Source organism: Pygocentrus nattereri, chromosome 30 (assembly GCF_015220715.1).
Source record: "Pygocentrus nattereri isolate fPygNat1 chromosome 30, fPygNat1.pri, whole genome shotgun sequence".
In the NCBI taxonomy this organism is placed as follows: Eukaryota; Metazoa; Chordata; class Actinopteri; order Characiformes; family Serrasalmidae; genus Pygocentrus; species Pygocentrus nattereri.
The window spans coordinates 3,435,681-3,461,993 of NC_051240.1; the positions used below are offsets into that span (position 1 = coordinate 3,435,681).

The window sequence follows — 26,313 nt, forward strand, 5'->3', positions numbered from 1 at the left end:
CCATAGTTACCTCGGTCTCGAGCGTCTGTCCAGCGTGCTCTACTGAGAGTTACAAGCCATATTTGAACGAGAGCTCAATCTCAGATTCTATCAGAGCTCAGAGCACTGCAGCCGGACAGTTACGGATGGGTCAAACTCGGACAATCCGCTATTTGACTCTGACCTGTAGCTTGTGAGAGCGATCAGAAAGCTCGCCCTTGGTCCGTTCTCCTTCAGTGACGCGGGCCAGAACCTCCTGCAGCTGAGCCTCCAGCTTCTTCCTCTTGTGCTCAGAGTCTAGTTTTGCCTGCTGCAGAACCTTCACCTCGCTTGCCAGCTCCTTATTATCGCCCTCCAGAGTCTGTTTACTCTTCTCCAGATTAGACTTAAACTGCAACACAACACGATTCCCCGTCACTCCACGCAGAAACAACATACCATACAATAACAAAACAGTTCATTACAGAAAGACAACTACTGTATTTACAGTCTGATGGGAATATTTGGGCAGATTCCAAGCTTTGTTTATTTTCTGAGTGTAAATAAGTTACTACTATAGAGAGACACACACACACACACACACACACACACACACACACACACATTTTAATACACAGCTAGTGTGACACATTTATGTTTGATGTTATTTCTGAAATTAAACAGAATAAATATGCAGAAAAAGCATATTTAAGTGTGTTCTCTGTAGAGGATGTGTTAACTTACAAAACAAGCTCCAGAAAAATTGAGAGTGTGTGAAATGATCAATAACAGAAAGCAGTGATTAGTAAGTTCTGTGTGACCTGAATTTAACCTGAAAACAGAAAAATACAATGCAACAATGTAAGAAATATACAGGAAAAAATACACAATTCCATATCCGAGTTATTTTTAAACTGCAGGATGGTGTTTAGCCCTGACCCATCCTCACTCATAACGAACGGGCTGGGCCTTTCCTGGATGCTTCTATTATACCATATTATAGCATGACTGCATCACCTGTTCAAGTTTTGTTTTTCTCAATGTTCCTAGTCTGAATTGGCTCCTGTTACTCTTGAAACGCGCAACAGGCACTAATTTCAGAATGAACATGTATTTAAAAAGCAATTAATAAGGTAGATCATCAAACTTGTCTTAGTAATGTTAAAATATGTAAAATACAGGCCAAAGTAGATTATAAAGTTATAAATCACTGCTTTGTGTTTTTATTTGCGTTTTACATTTGCACGGGGGAGGAGTGTGTTCAAACTTTTGCACGACAGCTTTCGTGTGTTGGTGTCTGACCCGTTTGGCCTGCTCCAGCTGTTCTGAGAGCTCCTCCAGCGCCATGCCGTGTCTCTGCCTCATCTCCTGAATCTGGGACTCGTGGTTTCGAGCCTCTTCGTCGATCGCCTTTTTCAGTTCAGCCACTTCCTGCTCTCTCTTCGTCCTGCACAGGAGGAAAAACACCTCAGAACACAAAGAGAGACCTACTAAACTGCAACAGAGTCAAAATAAATAAAGCGACTACAAGACCACATTCAGCTTTGTTCCAAATATCACAAAACCCACAAAACATGTGCAGCAATAAACGCTCAAATTCTGAACTGCTGTGTAATAAAAATACTCGATAAGCGTTCTGCTCTGCTGCGGTCAGGATAAAGTACCTGAGCTCCTGCTGAGCGGCTGTGGTGTCCAGTGTGTCCTCCAACTCGGTCTTCAGTGCCTCCAGCTCCTCACTGAGGTCCCGTTTCAGCTTCTCCGCTTTGTTCCGAGCAGTTTTCTCCGACTCCAAATCCTCCTGCAGCTCGGCCAGCTGGGCCTGCAGCTCGCGGACCTGCTTCAGAGCGTTGTTCTTCTGGGCCACTTCCTCATCGCCCCTGTTACAGACACAGAGCAAAACATTAACGAGAATCCTCAAAAACTCCCTCCATTGGGATGTTACTGGGATGTTACTGCTGCCATTCAAATCCATTTCTTTCGGGTTCAAAGAAAGAGACATTTAGATGTAGACACAGAATAGTCAACATAAATAGACCATAACGAGTCCAAATGTTGCTCAAAATGGACAAACAAATGTGAAATGTTGCTTAATCTTACATTTCAGGTTGTTCTTTTTAATTATGCATTATATTCGAGTTTGGTGGCCACACAGGACCACCTCTGGATATCTGCATTAGTCCATATCAGTGCATTCTTACTTTAAATCACTTAACAACAACAACACTAGTTACAAAAAGCACTATACAAATAAGTGTCATCATTATTCAACACTGCAATTCTTCACTTTCGAAGAGCCGCATCAATAAATCAGACATTCCTCCCTCCACCACTAGGGGATGGCGGTTCTGAGTTTGGTCAGCTGTGTTGATGTAAGATGGAGGAAATTAAGATTAGATTAAGAGACCCTTATTAGTCCCACAACGGGGAAATTTCACCTCCGCATTTAACCCGTCTGTGAAGTGAAACACCACATACACACTAGTGAGCACACACACACACACACACACACACACACACACACACACACACACACACACACACACACACACACACACAAGGGGGCAGTGAGCACACTTGCCCAGAGCAGTGGGCAGCCCAATCCGCAGTGCCCGGGGAGCAGTTGGGGGTTAGGTGTCTTGCTGAAGGACACCTCAGTCATGTGCTGTCGGATCTGGGGATCGAACCGGCGACCTTCTGGTCACAGGGCCGGTTCCCTAACCTCCAGCCCACGACTGCCCCAATGCAGAAATGCTCAGTGCAACAGCTTTAATAAAAAGTTGCATGTTTGTTGTGGCTGGTCATTAATCTGGCAGTCTGACTTCCTCGGTATGTAACACAGAGCCTGAGGTTACAAAACAACCCACCAGCAACGATCCTTCAAAAACTCTCACTAACAGGCCAGCAAGAGTTAAACCCAAATAACAAACATCTGCATCAGAATCAACAGCTGCTACGTTCACCAGCTCACAGAATTGGATTTTAAATGCAATTTTTGAGCTGTTTACAGTCACTGTTTAGATTATAGCTACAAGAGGCACAGTAGTTAAAACGTAAATTAGAATATTAAAATGTAAAATAATTTGTAAATGAGATTTTTCAGCAATCTTACTCTAAATTTAGCTGATCAGCTGAAATGTGTTTGTTGTCTGAAGTTCGTTTGTTTAAATTTGGCACTGCAGCTACAAGCCTAATCTAGCTAACAGGTAACACCATACAAACTTCTCCTGAACTGAAATAAGGACAGAGCTAAGTCTTCCAGGTGGTTGCTAATGTTTTAAGCTTTATAAATATCAAATGAGTCATACAGTGTCACAAACCACACAAAGTCTATTAGAGATACTGAACGGTAAACATAAGAGGACATGCTACTGGTGGGGTACACGCTTTTAGTACTTGTTAGCTACATTAAAACTTCTGTTTTAGCACTGGAGGCTAAATTCACACACCAAATGCGTCTTGGATGATTGAATTCAGTGTGTAAAAGTGTGTACGAGTATGTAAAAATCACAAATTTGATTATTAATTTGATTATTAATCAGAGTACCGTGCCTTGCCCAGGGGGAAGAGGTTTTTCAGTGAACTATTGCTTAAACCAGTTTGAGAAAAAAAGTTTGGATGCCTCTGAACAATGATGTCCTAATAATAACAACAACAACATCCTCTACAGAGACACACTTATGCACTATTATTGCTTATTTACTGAAATGTAGAAATTGAAAAGGGAAAAAAAAAAATATATGGGCTGTGAAAAAGTTATGGGACATTTTATATTTGATAAAATTTGTGTTAGAGAGACAGGAACTGTATTAAAACATGCACAAAATGGTGCTTAAACTTTTGCATATGACTGTATATGATAGTTACAGAAACTCCCCTTTAGTAACACATCAGACTCGACCATCTTTCTGAGAGCAGTCACCCTCTATAGAGAATCCAGCCTAGTCTTCTAGGTAGTGATGCTGTTGGACAGGTGTGGTTTTACCTGGCCAGAACAGCCTGAAGCTCCTCCTCTTTTTTAGCCAGCTGGATTTTCAGCTCGTCGATCTGGGCCTGAAGCTCAGCAATCTGCTCCTGCAGGTCTGTGGTTTCAGCGTCTAGTTTACGCTTGGCCTTCTCCAGCTCCTGCCTGGTCTTCTCCTCCTTCTTTAGACGCTCTGGAGGAAAAACACGCACGTAAGTCAGGATCACTCAGCGGTTACACAGATGCTCTGCCAACATGTTAAAGCTGTGTTTGTAAAGCTGAAACAGAAGAGTTTATTATTTCTGACCTTCAAGGTCCACCATCATCATCTCTTGCTTGTTTTTCACTTTGCCAAGGTTCTTGGCCTTTTCCTCCTCCTCGGCAAGCATAGAGGTCATCTCGCCGATCCTCTCCTCCAGCAGCTTCTTCTCCTGCAGATAGAAACAGCGGTAATAATAATAATAATAATAATAATAATAATAATAATAATAATAATCCAGAAAAAACATTTTAACATTCTGAATTCAACACATTTCTGGTATTATATATTTGTTTATTCAACTTTCGCTTTTCCCAAACAGGACATAATTCCACATTGCTGCTTCAGCTCCATTGGCTGTCCGATGGAAGTCAAATGTAATTTTTGTCCCTTGTTATTTCGCCAAATATTTCTAAATTTTATAATAAATTTATAAAGTAAATTATATTACTTTGTCAAGAAAATAGACTAAATAACTGCTGAAAATCCACAAGGGGCATTTGACCGTGTATAGCATTACACACCTCGTTCAATCGGATACAAATTATACTCCAAATAGACTCAACTGGACTAGACAATTCCAATTGAGCCATTATTCAGATTATTAACAGATTATCAGGCTGCATGTAAATGTGGTTACTGTTCTTGCCTCCGTTTGGTAGCTGTTATGTAGTGATATTAGTAAGTAATTGGCCTAGAACTGGGAGAAGCGGCAGGGGCAGCTGATTTAAATGGACATTTTTGCATTGGATCTGACGATTTTGAATGAGTTTGAAAGCTGTAATGAATGCATGAATTGGTAGCACATGTCAGAAATTGCTTTATAATGTCAATATTTGCTATAGCTGATACTAATATTGTATTATAAATAACTAAGTAAACGCTATTGATCTTAAATCCACAAGGGGGTGCTCGGCATAAATGACTGTGTCCCCAAAAACAGACCAGTGGTTCCTGGTCTGGGGGTCGCGACTCTCGAGATGGTTGAAAAGGTGCTCAAGTCTGTTGTGTTGCATTTCAGAGTGACCCAAGATAAAGAGTGTATAAACCTTTAACGGTGGCCAGAAGCTGCAGTAGCTGTGCAGCAGCTTAGTCATGCAGCTAAACTAGCAGCTAACTTTACTACCTAAAAAGTATTAGGTGATTGCTGGCTTACTGCATTTGGTTACCTCACACAAGTATCTCTGTAGGTGCAATAATGTACACTATGGTCAAAAGTATGTGGACGCCTTTCCTAATGAGTTCAGGTATTTCAGGCACACACATTGCTAACGGGTGTATAAAGTGACTAAATGCAGCACTGCCTCTGGAAGCAACATCAGCACAAGAACTGTGCCCATGGTTTTGGAATGGGATGTCCAACAAGCTCATATAAGTGTAATTTGGTGTCCAATCATTTGGCCATACGATGCATGTTAAACATACCGCCTTGTTCAGAATGACCTGTGAAATGGTTGCAAATAATTTATGCCGAGCACCCCCTTGTGGATTTAAGAGAAATAGCATCTCTTTCTAAATCTGGCGTTCAATCGGATTGAAATGATACTCCAAATTGCCTCAATTGGTCTAGACTATTCCGATTAAGATGTTTACATGGATGTATTCTTATTCCAGTAGAGCTTATTCCATTGTGATATTAGTAACTAACTGGCCTTTGAATGGACATTTCTGCACTGGATTTGACAATTATGAGACTGTGGAATTTGACTTTGAACGTTTTTTTGTGTTCGTTATGACCAACACCGAAACGGACCTTCAGGAATTTGGAGTTTTGGTCCTCTAGCAGCAGCAGGTCTTCCTCCATTTTCTTTATTTTGGCCTCTGCGGTCACTTTCTCCAGCTGGAGCTTCTGCCTCGCGGCTTCTTCCTCATCCAGCTGTTCCTCAAGGTCCTGCACATACACACGCACATTATTCTCATTAAAATGAGTAAACACGCTTTTCTGTGCTGATTAAATCATCTGTCTATGAGGTTATAAATACAAAGTGAATAATTACTGTTTACTTCATGCTGTACATTACTGTATATTGTTACCAGAACAAAATAACAGCTCATTTCCATGCAGCAGCATAAATTAATCCCCTTGATAACTCTGAAACCAGCTCAGACTGACTCATGGGTTTACAGAGGTTAAAAATAAACAAACAAACCAGATCTGAGAATGCATAAATATGACAGATGGAGTGGAAAATGTGATGCACCAACACAAAGACACGTTTCTGAAACTGTCAGCCTGCTATGAACAATGAGGTTTAATGAGTCTCTTCCCTTAATTTAGGCTGAAACATCACAGAAACATTTGGCATCACTTATGAAACAGCTCTTACAGTAAGAGAAATTAATTTTTACTACATCGGGTTTTGTGTCAAGTCTTTTAAAAGGCCCCCTGGTTTATGCTTTTTATCGTAAAGTATTTCAGTTTTTAAAAAGTCTCATTTTTATTGTTTCTTCTTCTGCTTCTCCTTTCGGCTGCTCCGTTTAGGGGTCGCCACAGCGGATCATCTGCCTCCATCTTCTCCTATCCACTGCCTCCTCTACTTTCACACCAACCATCTCCATGTCCACCTTCACTACGTCCATAAACCTTCTCTGAGGTCTACCTCTTCTCCTTCTACCCGGCAGCTCCATCTCCAACATTCTTTGCCCAATATATCCACTATTCCTCCTCAACACATGTCCAAACCATCTCAACCTGGCCTCTCTGGCTTTATCTCCAAACTGCTCCACCTTCACGGTCCCTCTGATCTGCTCATTTCTAATCTTGTCCATCCTTGGACATCCTTGAGATTTAACAAAAATCTCAGCATCTTCATCTCCACCACCTCCAGCTCAGCCTCCTGTCTTTTAGACAGAGCCACAGTCTCCAAACGATTCTCATTTTTATTGTTTGGCCTTTGAAAATATGGATTAATCGATCAATGATCAAAACAATGATACAGATTACTAAACAGATTCTTACTAAAAGATGAAACACTATTCTGTCTGTTCTTTTCCTACATATGCAGTCTTAACTGTATGAATGTGCCCATACTTAAGTATTTTTTTCAAGTTATTTAAACTGCAGGCTAATTATTAAACGGTTCTTCTTAAGACTATAAAGTATGCTATAAACGATTCAGTACCTACTGCAAATTATTCTTTAACCACTCAAAATTATTCCGTATGTACTTTGTACTGGATACTGAATGATTTATAGTGTTTTTTGTGCAGTGGTCAATTCAAATTCAGTGTCTTCAACAAATTATTCAGTGACTTGACTTACATAATTTATGTTCCAGTGAAGACGATGTGATTTTAATCTAAACGCTTACTGTTAGGGGTTTAACCAACACCCCCAGCTGCTGCATCACCTGTATGTGTGACTGCATCTTCTTCTTCTCATTCTGCAGTGTCTGGTTCCGCTCCTCCTCCTCCTCCACTCGGGACTCCAGGTCATGCAGGATCTCCTCTAGCTCCTGCTTTTTAGCCACGAGACGAGCTCTCATCTCCTCAGCTTCTGCAAACAGCTCCGTCTCAGCCTGAAGCTGCTCCGCCAGGATGTTCTTCTCCTCCAGGAGCTGCAGATCAACACAAACATTCAGAAAGTCTCCAGAAACCATACACGGGTCCTTCATGGTTCTGCTGGATGAAGTAGGACTTCTTCACGCGGCACTGCAACGCTTGGCACACAGTGAAGCAGCGATGACAGACCTAATTACCTTATGCAAGCGCTACAGACCTCTCATTATTTTATCAACACAAACCGTTAAAGCCTAATGAACGATCCTCTAAGCTGGGAAAGAACTCTGCTCTCCCACGAGTGACTTAACCATCAGGCTAAATAGCCAATTACAAAACACACACACAGCAGCTCAGACACCAAACATGAGGACTGTTCTCACATTGTGTTTTAATTACGTGAGGCAGTGATGGCTACTGTCACAGCAAACATATTCAATAACTTAACAAAAATACGTATTCATTCTTGTGGGTCTCTATAAAAATGTTTTTGTAGCCTTTACAGAAAAAAGCTGTTGAGGTTATGCTGCCTCTTTCTCAGCCTTGCGGTTCTGATGTAATGAGCTGTTATTAATTCATTCCTTTCTACTTTACACAACAGTGAAAGGCACTTTTATAATTTTGTATTTTGCTATTTATTTGATTTCTGTTCACAAATCCAAACATACTTGCGTCTCATCCAGACAGAGCCGCACTATTTTAATAATAATTTATCGCTTCTCATTTCATCATCATGATGCATAACAGCCTTATCAAACATCGCATTCTATGTTAATATTGTGCAGCCTTAACGTACAGTACATCAAATCTGTATTTGTGTGGAGCGCCTATAGACGAGTGAGCTGATGGAAGGTGATTATCGGTCAGACAGAGTCAGCAGTAGTTTTCAATGTGCAGAGGGTTTGTGCATCACTCCGCTGATTTTTGTGCACTGACCTGCTGGTGTTTCCTCTCCATCTCTACCAGTTCATTCTCCACCTTCACCTGCCTCTCCTTCACCTTCACCAGCTCCTCATCTTTAGCCTGCATCTCCTCCTCCTGACGGGTCACCTGCAGCAGAGGCTTCACCTGAGGGGAAACACAAATACATACATAGGTCAGTGATTTTCAGTCACTGGTCATTTGTGACCATTAAAATATCCTGTAATTTACACACAGTGTTGTATAGGTATAATTCATGGGGCTCATATCACTATTTTCATATAAAAAAAAAAGTTTGACATAGGATGTAAACATTTCCACAAAGTTTCAAAGTGCTTCAGCCTACAGATGTTTAGCCCCGCCCTTTACGCCAAAAGACTGTCTTCTGATTGAGGCACAATACAGGGCAATCAGGTCAGAGCATATTTACACCCGTCACTCTTAAAAATGCAACAACAAAAACACCAGGTAATTATGCAAAACCTGAATCATGACTGTTCTGTAATGTTAATGAACAGAACAGGGCCCTTTAATGAGGGGTATAGTGTCCCACCTTGGTGAAGAGTCTCCACCACTGCCAGTGCCTCAGCTTCAGGTATGCTGCACAGTTCCTCTGGAGAACCTTCAGAGCGCTCAGCTGCTGCTGCTTCTTAGCAAATGCCCTATGAAAGCGGGAGAATCATCACTGTCCTCAGCTCTTGTGCACTACAGGTTCTCGCAGTGTGTGCTGCTGTAATGCTTGTGCAAATTATTCTGTATCACTGAGCTGCATTTTCACACCTCAGCAGTTCTAGTTCATAAATCATAAATGATGAACACCTCCACGTTTGTTTTATGTCATTATTTGTAATTATTTATGATGAGGTTTGGACACCAAGTGGCCACTAGAATGTTGGAGAGTGTTTGTGCACACTGAGTGGGCATTTTATTAGGTGCTGCTAGTGGTAGTAAAAATAATACTAATAATAATACACCTACTAACAGCAACAACTACAATAACATCTACAATAACAACTACAAAAAACAGCACCACCAATACCAACAAGTAGTTGTACTAGTCACTGCTGTGATTTATGGAGACAGAAGAATAATAAACATTGAACAAGGTGCACTCAAATGAAGGTACATGCTATTTAGTCAAAATTCATACTTCATACAAAATTCACACCATAGAATTTATGTAGTTGAATTTAAACAAACAAACAAACAAACAAAAACAAACAAACAAACAAACCAAACAGGACACACTTTTTTCCAACTGACCCCCAGGGAGAGCTGGACGATGTGGAAAAATACTGTGAAGAACACTTTCACAGTACACAACCCTGAAAATTCAGCTTTTCTGAGATTTAATAAATAGGAACAGACAAAACCGAAACACATACAGAAATACTACTACTACTAACAATCATCATCATCATCATCATCATCATCATCACCACCACAGTGGAACCATAAGGGAGGCGTTTCTGATAATGGGGCCAGTCAGTGCATGTATGTATGCATTCAGGGAGTGCAGGTGCTCACTTGCGTGCGAGGTATCCTCGGCACACGGCCTGGAAGTAGATAATGATGTCTGTAATCTTCAGGTCCCGCTCCTCTTCCAGATGTGCCAGAACTCCGGTACGGAAAAATATCTTACTCTGACCGATTCGGTACAGGTTAGCGTCCAGCTCCAGGGCCTGGATCTGCAGAGAGCAAAAACAGCAGCTGAGAGCAGCAAAATCAGATCAGCATGATCATTACAGACAACCTGAATAGAGAGGCAGTGTCCAAAAACACGTCAATCTCCCCTTTAACCTAAATGTAGATGATGATCCCCAAAGTCATGCTGGGGGTATGAGGTTCGCTTCTTTAGTTCTTTAGTTTTAGTGCTGGAGCTACGAGGCTAAAGCCAAGCAGCAATTTCAACTCGTTTTTCAACCTCTGGGGTCTAAAGACATTTTCTTGATTTTTGCATATGGTCTTAAATGCGCTTATAAAGGCACTAGTATATGACATTATAGCCACAGGTTGCACATCAAAATGTTGAGAACAATCTCGGCTCTCTCAGCGGACCTCAATCTGGGTGCCTTAATGAACAAACCCCTCAAACTTTCTGTTGGAGGTGTTTAATGAGCAGCCAACAAGCAGCACAACAGAGCTGGCTGATCTAACGCTGCGTCCCAAACCACACACTTCTGTACTTCATCCACTACACTAATGAGTGCACTTCTAATGGGATGAACACATTTTTTACACACTATTTAGTGAGGTAGTATGCAGTTTGGGACAGGGTGCTGGCAACATAGCAGGAAATCTCAGCCGTTTAGATCTCAGCTTTCATTTATCATCAGTACAGCAACAAATCACAGCACTAAACTCAAATATATTGGTGAGTATTCCCAGAAAAAGGCATGTTACTGCCTTCGCTGGATCAGTTATGGCCTTGTTATCTCATAAAGCATGACTGAAGTAATAGGAATACTAGGAATTCTCCCAACACTTTAATACCTTAACATAAGAAAGCATGGGAAACATCATCAGTTCATCACATCTTAAATATAGCTTAATGTATGGGACAATAAATTGAGAGGGATAAAAAAAAAAACCATGCTAATATCTGCAGAGAAAAGGCCAAACTCCATCTGTTAGTCATCTTTGTGTTCTGGCAAAGTGATTTATTTGGTGTTGCATCATTCTTTCCCAGTGAAGAAAGCAAAACTAACACACTGAAATGTGTAGTGAATAAACTCACCATCCTCTCACAAGCCTGCTTCCCATCCATGAAGCCTTTCGGGATGGCGTTAGGGGTCAGGATCTCATATCTGATTGGAGAACAAGAGGAACAACCGCATCACTAACAGAACACCTAAGACCACACATCATCACTGTCTTAAGGAAGCAGTGAGAGCAGCTTTAAACAGGTTCAGTAACACCTTGAGGGCAAAAGTCTATATGGTTTGTCTATTTGAGTTTGAGCTGTTCTTCTACTTGAAATTCTCCTCCGTCTTTAACTCAAACTGCAAGTGTTGGCGATGTTACTGAGAAGCCATCTTACAGCTCAGTGAAGGAAAAGTTCTGATCAGCAATCAGAATAGAAACTACAACACCACACTGATGATGTGCTATTTAATTTTTCAAGAATCTTCTAAAAAAATACCAACTGAGTAACGCAATGCTGGATAAGGGGCCAATGCACGCTAACAGTTACAGACCGAGTTTTGTACGTCCGTGTACAGATGGTGAATACCTCTGTCTGAACTCCTGGAAGACGATGCGGTTGGGGAAACCCTGCCTGCAGATACGGATTCCCTCCAGAACCCCATTACACCTCAGCTGGTCCAGAACCAAATGGGGCTCCAGTTTACCAGCCTGTGGGGGAGAGAGAGAGAGGGGGGGGGGGGGGGAGAGAGAGAGAGAGAGAGAGAGAGAGAGAGAGAGAGAGAGAGAGACAAAGAGAGGGAGAGAGATATAGACAGAGAGAAAGAGAAGGAAAGAGAGAGAGGGAGAGAGACAGAGAATTATTATTCAGTTATTGAGAAAAAGAATGAGCTTGTGTCAGTATTCAATCAGTATTCTGACCAATCAGAAAGCCTTCAGTCCAATCAGTATTGTGCCCAATCAGTGTGACTGCAGTGCAGATGGACAATTACATAATGTCTTCATATATGTAATTTCTTTTAATAGCGTTGTTTATTTGTTTTTTCTTTTAATTCATTTTATTGTGTTTTATTAGGGGTTATTATTCAACCTGGTCGACTAAAATCGACCAGCGTCTTTCTTGCGCTCACTGGGAACACTGTGACACTTCCATTCACTGAAGAGTTAACAAGCGTGGTCACAGCCTCAAGAACAACATCCAAGAACAAAGAGTGGGAGCTAAACTCAGAAAAATAGGTCGCCAACTGTGCTATTTGTAAAGTCGAGCTTATGGGAGCACATCCTCCATGATGGAGCATCTGAAGAGGAAACTTGGCGGCTCACTCGGTGAAGAAGATTCAGCTGGGTAAGCAGGACACGAGCACGCTAAACAGCGTGAAAAATAGTGCATATACTATCAGAAGTGCACTCCTTAGTGTATGTTTTTATTTTTGCTTTATTTTTTTATTGTTTGTTTAGCAGGAAAGTTCATTAAAACAGTGAATTCTTGAACGGCGTTCATCTTTATTGTCTTCATTGTCAGCAAATGCATAAAACAACCTCAAGCTATTAGCTTTTAAATGTAGCTATATAAAAGTTATTTGGTAATGTAGTAATTCATAACCCGAATAATCGATTATTCGTTTCAGCAATCGATCGATTAGTCGATTGTCAAATTAGTCGTTTGTTGCAGCCCTATCTATGAACATATCAAAATTAGACTGGATTACTTATGATAGAGTAACTCACTGTACTTCACTCAGTTTTATGTATGAAATGTAGTGGCATATCGGTATTGACTATCATCAGTATGGAGTAATCATCAGAAAATGTTGGCGATAACAATATATATATATATATATATCTCCAATAAACCTGATGGAGTGACGTGGTGGTGCTGGCTGTGAGTAGTATATATAGTAGTATACAGTAGCATTGTATTCTACTTGTAGATGTTCATCTTAAGTGAGCAGCTTAAATTAAAAATTGCAAAAAAAAGGAAGTGTCATTTCTATGTACCAGCACTGTCTGAGGGCTGTAGCCAACTCTTCTCAGAGATCTACTTTCCTGCTGAATTTAGTTTCAACTGGAATCTCAATCTGTTGTTCCACCTCACCTAACACACCCAACGCATCTGATCCAGCAAATCAATTTCTAAAGTAGTTAGTTAAATGAAGCAGGTGTATCATGGCTGGAGTCCACAGGAACGTAGATCTCCAGGATCATGGCTGGTGTCTCCTGCTCTAGATGTTTGCCCCCTTCAACTGAATCCTGGTAAACCATCATCTAAAGAATGCTAATCAAACAGAGTTAAACCCTCAAGTGCACCCAAAATATAGAAAATGTTCTTGCTGAAGGTCTTCTGGGGGAACTCACCCTCTTCTCGTGGTTGGGGATGATGCAGCGGACAAAGTTGGGGTTGGTGTTCCGGAGAGTGGCCATCAGTTTGGTCAGAGATTCCTTGTAGAGCTGCCCCACCGTCCGGAACATTCCCTTCTTTGTCTTGTACGTTGCTCCAAATGCTGTTTCGTTCATACCGGCCACCTGGTCCAAACCCACGATACGGTCCACTGGAGCACAGAGGGAGAGAGAAAGAGAGAACACCAGTGAATGAGTGAACAGAATGACACCCGAGAGACCCTAGCAGATCTACAGAAGTTGCAATGGAGGTCCAGCAAGATCAAGATCAGTGCAGATGGATGGGGGTCTCTATAAGCAGAGCTCTGACCATAAAGTGCCCAGACAGGCCTCCAGATCCAGGATCTTAAAGCAGAAGCACCAACAAACATCCAAAGCTTACAGCAGGGCTGGACTCAATTCAGGACATTCAGCCTGGGACCAGTTCCACCACTGAGGTCAATTATTTTAACCCTTAGAAGCTGCTTTACTGTGCATGTGACCAGCTCTACATAATTAGTTACATGTTAATATATAATTAAATAAAGAATTTCATTCTCAGTGTGATATAGCAGCCCCAACTCTTTAAAATTGCATAGAAATGAAAGCAAATTTGGGCGTCCAAATTGACAAACAATTCCTGTCTGATTTGTGAAACGTGTGAGAAGGTGAAAGATGTTTTGATTGTAACTGCATCAGCCTCGGTGCGTGAAAACAAGTGTCCGATTTACACACAATTTGCAAAGGATGTACTGTAATTTAAATATAATCATACAATGTGCATGAAATTATTTAACTTATGTTGACGGCGAGCCAATAAAAGGAAATTTAGCATGTTCTCATAAGTGGAGCTCGGGGTCGAGCACAGCTCCCTCTACTGGCCAGCGCTTAAATAGATTTATAGTGTTAACATCCAGCAACTGCTGAAAAACCATGTAATAAAAAGAATGTTTAGTTCTATTTATGACGATAAAATGATGAGAATGCAGTAAATGACGTGTATAAACCAAAAGCGCAGCATATCTTTAAATCCCTACACTTGCAGCACTTGTTTACATCAGTGTGCACATAAAAATAAAGTGCACTGACTTTAGCCCAAGGTTTGTTACTTACACAATAATTATGATGGTTACTTTCCATTTCTACTATTCGTATCGACATTATTGGTTAATTTTTACTATTTAACCACAAACAAGCATTTTTTCAAAATATCGCAAACATTGCACTTTAATTTACATGCATTTCTACCAGATGTGAGTTTGATGGCGCAGATACGCCAACGATGAAACTGATGGATGACAAAACTGCTGGAGAAACTTGTGTGCGCTCATTCAGAAATTAGATTTGGATGTACGCAGCTTCGATAAATGAGGGCCAGCATGCATTTCTGAGCTTTAGTACTTCTGGAATAACAAACACATTTTAATTAAATACGGAGAGCCTGTAAACAGCCACTAGTGCACAATAACTGCATATTAGCTGATTGGACGGCCTTTTTTAGCCTTATGTCTGTTCCAACTTCCTTTGCCAATCTCGAAAAGTCTAAATATCAAGTATCAAATATCATGAAAAAGGCTACAAGAAGCGTAACGCAAGTTTGCAATATTATCCAGCCCAATTATTCAACTTTGACTTTATTTGTATAAAAGCCTAAATAAATAAATAAATGGCAAAAAAAAGTTGTTGGGCAGTTGGTCATGTAGTATGGACAAAGTTTAGAATCTGCACGTTCCACACAGTTTGGTTTGTTTCTATTGAGCTAATTCATATCAAGTTTTAACATGCGTTTAATTTGCTGGCAACTTCTAAGGGTTAAAACAAACAAACAAACAAAAACAACTGGCGTTCAGCTCCTTGGGCGAGCCGGCTGAAATGAAGATGTAGATTTTGGACATTTTGTGCAGAAGCTCAGATGGTGTAAAGCGAAGTGTCTGAGCTGGTCATGGTGCATGAGGAACATGGACAGGGTGGAGAGTGACCACTACATCTAAACAAGCAAAAGGAAAATCAAGAACGTTGACATACGTACTGAAGACTCAGTTGAGGGAGAAAAGTCTCACCCTCCCCGAGAAACACAGGATAAACAAACCTGGTCTCATTTAATAGCAATGACTGTGCTAAAAGGTCAGAAACCTCCCACTCATAATGTGACTTATGACACATTGAGATATTATTTGGTAATTAAATTGACTACAATGCAAACTAGCCGAGTTTCTCTTATAGTCTATAGTTATAGAAGTAGGTTATAGAAGTGTGCAGTAAAAATTTGGGCCTGCCAGTGGGCTCTGGCCGTTTAACGGGTTTGATTTGATTTTACTTTACTACTTATTACTTACCAATTAAAAATATTGATCAAGGAAATCAATCAAGTAAGAGTAAAGGGAATTACTACTGAAGTAATCCGAGTTACGTCTTTGTATATACTTTCTTAAAATATTTCTGAATTGGCTTTACAAAAAAAAAAAAAAAAAAAAAAATCACTGAAAATACAAATGAAGCGAATGTTTTATTACATTTAAAAAATTATTCTCTTCTGAGACTGTGTAGGCAAAGGTGCATGAAACTATTCATTTCATGATTAAATAAGGCTTCCTAGTTTACCTGTTCTCAGAAAACTAGTTTGAAAAGCTATGCAATGTCATTGTATGATCTATACATAGTAAGCCTATTTTTATGGGGTATATTTTTTAACTTTTTTAATATTTATTGGGTAGTCAATTAATAATGGACTACTTGATTAGTAATAACATTTTCTACCAAACTCATTACAGCCCCATTACCTAAACACAACAAAGAACACACACAACAGCTTTTAACTCCTTAAAATCTCAGGCTTATTACATAATACAGTTGAATATTCAGTAACTAAAGGGATTTCAGTGCAAACCGGTTGAGCTATTCTTAGATTATAGAATATATTAAATAAAACTCCAGACCCATCGGTGAGTCCCGGCCATTTAAGGGGTAAATTCATTTCATTTCCAGTCAAAACAGCCATTAAGTATTGAATATTGATTTTCTCAGGATATATTTGTGAAGAGATTACATTTAAATAATCCACTTGCATAAAAAGGCTAAAGAAAAAAAAAAAGTTTCCAAAGCTGAAGGTCAAACAACCACCTGGAAGACCTTATAGACCCCCAACACTGCCCCCTTCAGATAAACAGCACTTAAAGCTGAAAATCAAGCTGCTTCAGATCTGAAAACACCCACAGGTGTTTCTGTCCACCCTTCCACTGTGAGAAAACGCCTCAGCATTATGGGTCTGAAAGGGAGTTTATCTGTCAAGAAGCCTCACTGAGGAGAAAAAGAGACGTCAAACAAAAAAAGCTGAAACGATGGACTGACCGCCCCAGAGTCCAGACCTCAGCATGAATTCACTGAATGCGTTTTGATTACTTCAGAAAACGATCAACCGGCTTCTCAAACTTTGGAGATGTGTCTGCAGATTTCTTTGAGAAAATGAGAGCGAGTCTCCAGAGAAGAATGGATGGAATGTAATAAAGAAAACGAGTGACGCACCGAACACGCAGACAGCTGCTAATAGACTAAGCTGTGATTTCCTGTTAATTATATTAACCACAGTTTTGCCTTTTTTTAACGACTTAAGCCCGGTGGACTGATCAACAGAGCTCAAGCAGAACTTTCTACACTTTTACTCTGCTTTGCTCTGTGGGCTTTAAAAGCTCCTCCAGTCTCCACGCGTCCTCCTTAACAGAGACTCCTCCGTTTTCAGTTTCTCCCCACGAGCGTCCCAAAGCGCAGAAATAACGTTCTTTATTCATTTCCTGGTATTCCTCCATAAACGGGCTCCAAGGCTTTGGAGGAGCAGCTGTGGTCTCATTAATATTCATACAGTATTTATCCACTGTGTCAACACGTTTCATTTTTTCCACCCAACAATGAAAAGCAAGAAGAAATGAGCCAAACAAACTGATTAAAAACAGCTCACAAAGGGGGGAACAAGCCAAACAGCCAGTAGAAATCTCCTTATAAAAACGTTCAGACCGAAATGATGAAGTTGTGAAACCAAATGGTTAGAATAAAAGTCTGGCTTCACACATTTTCGTTTGGGGACGACGACTTGCAAAAGTTCTTAAGACAAACAGTAAGAAGTTTCTGAGAAAGTGCCTTAAGAGTTTAAAGATTTATTAAGATAAAATCTTAAAATGTTTGTTTTCACAACTTTTACTTTCCATAATCTTGGTTCTCTTGTCTGACCAAGTATGTCAAGTGTTTATTACACACACACACACACACACACACACACACACACACACACACTGCAAAATGTAGTATTTCACATTTTATCTCACTAAAAGTCACTGAGGTCATTTTTAGTTGTGCCACTGAAAGTTTTGTTGTTTTGGTTCACATCTTTACAAGTTTACAGGGAAAATTTTAAAGAGAATCAACAGTTAAAATGAGATAAAACTATTTTTTTCACAAATAAAAAAAAAAAAAGGCAAAAATTTAAAAATATTGGAAAAGAGAAACGTGTACAAATCACAGTAATTAATGCAACAAAAATAATAGTAATAAAAAAAGCAAAAAAGCCAAAAACTTCAAACACCCCTCTAACATTTTGCTGCATCATAAATGGGTCTCGTTCATCTATTATACTATTTAAATATTGTTTATCTGCTTGACGCTTACAGCTATAAGCAAAAGTTTGGGCACTCTAGATTTCCTAAGTGAAAGGGAATTGGGGGGGAAACAAAAATAAACTAAATCCATCTACAGCTTTAGCACAGGCTACAATTTTATGCTTTGTAATCTTGCCCAAAATGTTAAATTCAGTAAACAGAAAATCAATTATGCCTTAAAACGTGCAGAAGTGTGTTCAGCACACGGAATCTGACCAGGGCCATCCAAACGGCGGCATCCAACTCCAACGGGTTAGAAATGAGCAGGCTAGTAAAGCGAATGCCTTAGCTAAGCTACAGCTGCTTGCTTAAGGGATGAACTGGGAGCGGTCACACAGGCTGGACACTCATCAGATTGGGGGCCGATCAGGAATTTATTCAGTTCCACAGTTAATCTTCTCCCACCAGCCGTCTGTGCAGAACTCGAGGCGGCTGCGATCAAGACTGGCTATGTGGCTCTGGTGCAGCGCGTTGCTCCAAATTAAATGACATTAGCCTTGTAGCTCCAGCGGATTATGTAGTCAGTCACATCAAGATCGCTGGCATCAAAGCACCAGGGCTGAAACTAAAGGAGCAAACAGGTCTTCCCAAACTGCATTTGAGGATTTTTCTGCAAACTGCTCCCAAATGAAAGGTGGTAAGAACGGCGGAGAGAGGGATCGGAGTCGTTCCGTTTCTCCTCAGAAACTCCTTCGGCATTTCGTTCAGCATCTGCTGTTAAAGTCAGTCAGAGCGTTTCAGCACAGACCTCAGTGTGGTCTGGAACGGGGTTCGTATATTTCTTTATGAGGGATCCTGGCGTGACCTCCTGACCCCTGATTGGCTGGTGCTGATTGGTGTTTGGCTGTGACTCAGGCAGGAAACAGCAGCAGCATTGTTCGGCCCTTACGTCTAACTCCTGCCCTGACCCGCTGGCGCTGACCGTCGGACGCTTAAAATAAACTTACAGTGAGCAGTGAAGAGGAGAACCAGAGCAGCAGAACCAGAACATAGGATCCTCCCAAATTTCAGAACTTTCTCAGCTACACCAAGAGGATATATGAGCTACTGTACTGAATCTATTCTCATCTGTCGAGCAGGGAGGTCCTGATCTAACCCAAAAGATCTGCGCTGGAGTCAAGTGACCAGCATCAGCCACATGAAGCCCAATAAAATCCTGATTCATCCTTAAAGCGGTCACAATTAGACGGTGAAGTCATGCAAGTGAACATGTCAATAAATTAACATTTTTAATGCACATTCATCGTCTAAATCTCATTTTATATATTTTATAAGTGAATAAAACAGCTGGTACTAATCAATAGTTATCAATCACCATGAAACTGACAACTTTATCATCTTATTTTTTTCCCTTTATTCTATTCTGCACACATGAGCATTGTGCTCCTAGATATACTGCAAGTCTAACTGCAAAACACCAGCTGTCTCAAATAATGAAAACACTGATTTTATTCCAATAGTCAAAACTACAAAACGGCCACCTAATATAAAACATGCTATATAAAACTATAAGCACTGAAATGATTTGCCACAAGCTGCATGGTTGCAGGATTCGGTGCGGATCATCCCGGCGAGCTGAGGGGGGAGCGGGACGGCCACTAACGTGCGAGGCTGAGGATCTCTAAACAAACGGCACATGCAGGGCCCTCCTCCTCGCAGCTGACCGCTCAAGTTAGCCAGATAGCACCGGTGCTTTGATGGTGCTTCACTGTGTCCAATAAACACTACAGCCATGCAGGCGTCGTCATGCAGACTGAAGCCGCAGTCACACTAGAAGTTATCCTCATGAAACAGGCTGGACTGCAAGTTCAGGGACGTGGCTGCTACCTAATAGAACTACTCAACTTGCTGGCTTATAAATGTTAAAAGCATTGAACTAAAGGAAGTTTAACCATCTTTTCCAGCCTCTTGTCTGACTGTGCAGCCTGCAGGTTCTGTTCTGGATGAAGTTACAGTCTGTTTGGGAACGTTGGGCCAGAAACACACTTTATGCAAGTGCATGAATGCAGACGTGTCAAGCTACGTACACTGGAAAATAAATAAATAAATAAATGAATAAATAAAAGTATATATGGTTTGTCTTATTACCTTTTCCAGCTGATAGCACTGGTTAAGCAGCTCATACTCCTCTACTGCTCACATGTTTAGAAGTAGTGGATGATGAAGTGATAAACGCTCCAATTGGTCCTCTATTGCCCCCTTGAGCACTGGGCGTTTTAACGACCACATGGGTCTGTGCTCTTGCATTCAGTTCGTTTCTGGCCAAATGAAAATGAGCTTTTCCTACACATATGCCAAACTCTGGAGGGGCGGTACTTCGTATAGCACAGCCAGAACAGTCGTGCTACAGCTCACTGATGCAAGTTCAAACTCAAAAGTAAAGTTTCACACATGAAATTCCATCTATACTCCAAATAAACACCTTGATGATGATGATTTCTACTAAAAACGTACGTTTGCTCACAAAACTTCGCTGTGAAAAGGCTAGTGTGACTGGGCCTTTACTCAGCATCTGCTCTGGAGTAGGGCTGCAACAATTGGCCGATTATTTGTAGAAAGTAATAGTTACAAGATCAGATATAAATACAGACATTTAGAAATCGTCCATTTAAATGAAGGAGCTGTATACGTTCATATGATCCACACAGTCGCTCTGACAGACTGTAATACACTACAGGAAGCGTAGGGGGTGATACGGCTTCTACTGTTTCATTTAAAAAGCTCTATAATGTTCATATGATCCACACAGTCGCTCTGACAGACTGTAGTACACTACAGGAAGCGTAGGGGGCGATACGGCTTCTACTGTTTCATTTAAAAAGCTCTATAATGTTCATATGATCCACACAGTCGCTCTGACAGACTGTAATACACTACAGGAAGCGTAGGGGGCGATACGGCTTCTACTGTTTCATTTAAAAAGCCTCTATAATGTTCATATGATCCACACAGTCGCTCTGACAGACTGTAATACACTACAGGAAGTGTAGGGGGCGATACGGCTTCTACTGTATCATTTAAAAAGCTCTAGAATGTTCATATGATCCACACAGTCGCTCTGACAGACTGTAATACACTACAGGAAGCGTAGGGGGTGATACGGCTTCTACTGTTTCATTTAAAAAGCCTCTATAATGTTCATATGATCCACACAGTCGCTCTGACAGACTGTAATACACTACAGGAAGCGTAGGGGGCGATACGGCTTCTACTGTTTCATTTAAAAAGCTCTATAATGTTCATATGATCCACACAGTCATTCTGACAGACTGTAATACACTACAGGAAGCGTAGGGGGCGATACGGCTTCTACTGTTTCATTTAAAAAGCTCTATAATGTTCATATGATCCACACAGTCACTCTGACAGACTGTAATACACTACAGGAAGCGTAGGGGGCGATACGGCTTCTACTGTTTCATTTAAAAAGCTCTATAATGTTCATATGATCCACACAGTCATTCTGACAGACTGTAATACACTACAGGAAGCGTAGGGGGCGATACGGCTTCTACTGTTTCATTTAAAAAGCTCTATAATGTTCATATGATCCACACAGTCGCTCTGACAGACTGTAATACACTACAGGAAGCGTAGGGGGCGATACGGCTTCTACTGTTTCATTTAAAAAGCTCTATAATGTTCATCTGATCCACACAGTCGCTCTGACAGACTGCAATACACTACAGGAAGCGTAGGGGGCGATACGGCTTCTACTGTTTCATTTAAAAAGCTCTATAATGTTCATCTGATCCACACAGTCACTCTGACAGACTGTAATACACTACAGGAAGTTTGTGGCATAGACGTCACTTTGATCGATAGCAATGGAAAAGACTGAGAAATCAAAGTAAGCACAATGGTTTGATAAGATAACAGTTGATCGGTTAATTGCTTGGAGAAATAACCGTTATTTGCAGCCCTACTGTGGAGTCAGGCAAATTTTTCCTCCAGAAATCTGGCAAATCCTTAAGTTAGCCAGCAAGAAGGACCAGGGCCCGGGTGGAAAAGGCATGGAGAGCATCTAGAAGTACAGAAAGCATTAAAACAAAACAGCAGCATTATACCTTCACCCGGAGAGTCATGGAGACTAGAAACGTCATAGAAAGACGCTCTCTGAATGTTCTGAATCTCTACGGTCGAGAGACAGAGGGGCAGGCCAAGGAGAGGGAGGAAAAAAACAAAACAAAAAGAAAAACAGCAACACAGCAAGCACAGACACAGTAACACTGGTTAGTGCAACACTGGCGGAAGGTCAAAAGCGCACAAGTTCATCATAAAACCCTGGTGATGCACTAGTGCAATAAAGCTGAAGGAACATTACTGTATACAGTAATATTGCAGCCTCACACTGCTGACATATTATTTATTAAATAAAGCTGTGCTATGGAACACTTACTGCTCAGACATGTTAAAACACACAAACAAGCAGATGTTCAAGTTTTATATTCACCTAAAAAATCAATTCCAGTCCATTCACTGCTGCACATTTTCACTCATACATGAGAGAGAGAGACCGAGAGAGAGCGTGCAAGAGATAGAGAGAGAAAGAAAGAGAGCGCACTGCAAAAAAAGAGAAGGAAGACAGAAAGCAAGAGGAAAAGACTAAAACAAATAGAAAAAGAAGGTAGAAAAGGAGATATGTAGAAATAGAAAGAAAAAGAAAGAAAATATAAAGAAAATAAAAAGGGAAAGTAAAAAAAAAAAAAAAAAAAAAAAAAGTCAAGGTCCAAGAAGAGAAAAAGAATGAAAAGATGAGAAATGGGAGAGCGAGCAAGAAAAAAGGAAAAAGAAGACAGAAAAGAGAGAAACATAAGAAAAAAGGGAGATGAGAGACGCAGGAAGATAAAAGCAAGAGAGAACAAATGCAAAAGAAAGAAAAAAGGAAGAGCAAAGAGAAACGAGAGAGAGCAAGAAAGAAAGAAAGAAAAAGAAAGAAAAGAAAAGACAGACAGCTGTATAAATCATTCATCTCTTACCATCCTTCCACAGCTCCGCCACAAACTTGTCAGTGGACTGATGGAGCAGAGTGGCCACGTTATCGTTCAGAGGGTCCATGTTCTTCATCAGCCACTCATCCGCTTTATAATCCACCTGAGGAGGAGGAGGAGGAGGCCTTTATTACATTATTATAACAGCATGTACAGTCAGTCATACTGGGCTGTCCACATCAGGTCACACGGGTTACACAGCAGAAATGAGTCCACTGTAGATTTCAGTGGCAAACAAACTAAAACGGCTATAAAATCAGATCCAGGATGGCTAATTTTATAACCTAATGTTGGTTATCTAGGTTCTTATTACAGATACTGAACGTTCTCACAGGCGGATTCCTCAAAACTAAAACAGCTTTTAACGACGTTCTAATTTTTCTTTCTCTTTTTTTATTTTATTTTATTTATTTATTTAAAAAAAAAAAAAAAAAAAAAAAAAAAAAAACAGTTGCTGGATCCACTAAACCAGATAATGGACCCAATTGTCAGATCTACTAAAATAGGTGCTGGATCCACTAGAGATTGGATCCACTAAAATAGACAACAGACCCATTACAAGAAGTGCTGGATCCACTAAAATAGGTGCTGAACCATCTAAAATAGATGACTGACCCATTAAAAGAAGTGCTGAATCCATTAAATAGGTGCTGGATCCACTAAAATAGATAACAGACCCACTAAAAGATATGCTGGATCCACTAAACAGGTGCTGGATCTGCTAAAATAGATAATGTGCAATCCACTGTGGGAGGTGCAGAATCTATTAAAATAGGTGGCAGGTACCAGATCCATTAAAACTGGGGCCACATTCACTAAACTAGGTCCGGTATCCTGCCCAAACTCCGCCTCCATAGAGAGGAGTCCTCCTGTCCTGTCCCTTCAGCCTGAGGCCACAGCAGAGTCTCCTGTTTGAGAGCTGCAGGGTTTCTGTTGCAAAACAATGTTTCTGTGAAGGCTATTACAAACAGCTGGATCCAGCAGCAGAGATACAGCTACAGGCGCACTGCAGCAAACTCTACGGGTTAAAGGAACAGCTCTGCAAAAAGCTCCTTCCCTTATCCCACACAGTCGACCAGCTATCGGAGGTTTGCTTCTCTAGTTTCAGCACTGGAACTACGAGGCCAATGGAAGCTGATGGTTCAGCAGTAGTGGATCATTTGCGATGGTGTTTCACACTCAACCAGGAGCTGAAATCTAAAATGGACTGCAGCGCATTAACATGGGTAAAAACAGTAGCAGCAGCTTAAAAGCCTTAATTCTGCTGATAATTTAGTCTTGTGCCTCGCAGCTATTCAATAAGTGTTTCCTGCAAGTAAAAATATCATACAGCGTTAGAATAGTCAAAAATAAACATGAATACAGAAACAAAAAGGAGGAATTTCTCATTTTGAATAAAGACATACGCTTGCTAATCAGATAAACAGCTTTAGTTGTTTTTTATTCCAGTTGCCTAAAAACTTTTGCACAGCACTCAAATGTTTGCATGACAGCAACATTCTTGCACCCCCCCGCCCCCCCCACTATAAATGCTATAAAAACTGAAAATGCCACATTCAAGTTTATTCCTTTTACTTTCACTTACAAAACCAGCAAAACATGTTTTTCAGCTTTTGCATACGACTGTACATCGCCACAGTGACCCCAGTGAATAAACACACAAATAAATGCCGTGTGTAACCACTAAGATCATGTTGAATTAAGACAAATACTCCAGACAACTGGTAAAGTGATACTTCAGATAAATTATGATTGCTTAAGGACCCTCGGCCCCCCCGTCCAATGTTTGCTCAAGCTGTACTCTATTGTGGCCGTCTGGTTTGGCTGGTCAGAGCATATTGTTGCATTCTCTGGAATTTTCTCCAGATTACAGCATGAGACCACCTCCCTGTATGAGGCCAAAAGTATTCGGGGCCTTATGATCGGTTCCAGCAGGTTCGGGTAGAGCCGGGAAAGCATGATCTGAACCCTGCTTTGATATTCTGATGCAATTAAGATTGCTCCCTGATGAGTTCACTCCATAAACCCTTCTGCTGGTTCAGTCCTAAAGGCACGGACTGCGGTGCGAGTTGAGTCGTAGGCTATGTGGACCCAGCGATCAACAGAGAGACATCAGGAGAGGATTACTTCTAGGGCCAATCGCTTACACTGGGATACTCAAAGTCCGGCTCCAGGGCCAAATGTGGATTAAACTGGCCCGTGTCTTCTGTTTTAGTGTGTGTTATAAGTGGCCCTCCAGCCAGTACACTGCAGTTCTTCCCTTCACCTGATGGTGGCAGCAGTGCTGTAAAATTACAGTGTAACGCACCGCACTGCGGTAACGAAGTTAGCTAAAGTTTAAGAGCCTTTCTTCTCTGACTAGATCTGTAGCTTCATTTACTGACTGCATCCGTAAAGCTCAAGCCAACACTGAGAACCACAGATTTTGATGGAAATTTAAACTTTTTGTTGAGAGCCGCAGCAAACGAGCCTCATATTTCGAAAGACTAATGAATTTAATGAAACACAGTATGAACATTACAGTAAATATTCAGGAGAGAAACTAAAAGCAGCTGCAGCTCCCAGAGTCTCACAGCACAGACTTCTAATCAGAGCAAAATCAGCAGGTCAGTAAATATTAACCCTTTAACGTGGAACGACGACCGTTTATACAGTTTAATCTGCTCTTCTGTTTTAATAAAGTGACTTCTGGATGCTGTCACTGCCTACAGCTGCATATACACTGTTCAGCAGCCGTTTACTACAGATTCTGAGTGTGAGAGGTGGAGCTCACGATCACCTAATCCCAATTATTTAAAACAACTCATTATTTAAGCCAACTGCAATCACTAATTGATTTTGTGATATTACTTGGCTTCCTTTAATTAACTGGTTTTTGATTGACTATCCGATGGCACTGTTTTCACTACAAGGCTATGTAAGGCTGTGCTGGTCAGGTTCAGACACACTTTTGCTGGGCTCAGCTTAGCTTCAGACTCAGACCTGCTGTGGGTTACATCAGACTTGAATAGAATTTCTTTGGGTAAGATTCAGGTAGTGACCAAATGTTTGGGTTCAGTT

The 26,313-nt window shown here is 40.8% G+C and overlaps 1 protein-coding gene across 8 annotated transcripts in view; it reads right to left on the minus strand.

The window, feature by feature from the left end:
* Window positions 1–26,313, minus strand: part of myh10 (myosin, heavy chain 10, non-muscle) — a 107,089-nt gene that overhangs the window by 13,599 nt on the left and 67,177 nt on the right. For 5 of the 8 annotated variants that reach the window (XM_037536364.1, XM_037536363.1, XM_037536362.1 and 2 more), the window contains 15 exons: window positions 23,242–23,356; window positions 22,330–22,395; window positions 13,596–13,789; window positions 11,830–11,951; window positions 11,335–11,404; window positions 10,125–10,285; window positions 9,151–9,259; window positions 8,613–8,744; window positions 7,529–7,735; window positions 5,932–6,069; window positions 4,227–4,350; window positions 3,941–4,112; window positions 1,623–1,835; window positions 1,261–1,405; window positions 164–370 (listed from right to left, as the gene is read on the minus strand). In XM_037536364.1, coding sequence (XP_037392261.1) covers window positions 164–370; window positions 1,261–1,405; window positions 1,623–1,835; window positions 3,941–4,112; window positions 4,227–4,350; window positions 5,932–6,069; window positions 7,529–7,735; window positions 8,613–8,744; window positions 9,151–9,259; window positions 10,125–10,285; window positions 11,335–11,404; window positions 11,830–11,951; window positions 13,596–13,789; window positions 22,330–22,395; window positions 23,242–23,356 — 2,175 coding nt within the window. The remainder of the gene's footprint in view (window positions 1–163; window positions 371–1,260; window positions 1,406–1,622; window positions 1,836–3,940; window positions 4,113–4,226; window positions 4,351–5,931; window positions 6,070–7,528; window positions 7,736–8,612; window positions 8,745–9,150; window positions 9,260–10,124; window positions 10,286–11,334; window positions 11,405–11,829; window positions 11,952–13,595; window positions 13,790–22,329; window positions 22,396–23,241; window positions 23,357–26,313) is intronic. The other 3 variants (XM_017722088.2, XM_017722086.2, XM_017722085.2) reach the window with 1 other exon arrangement.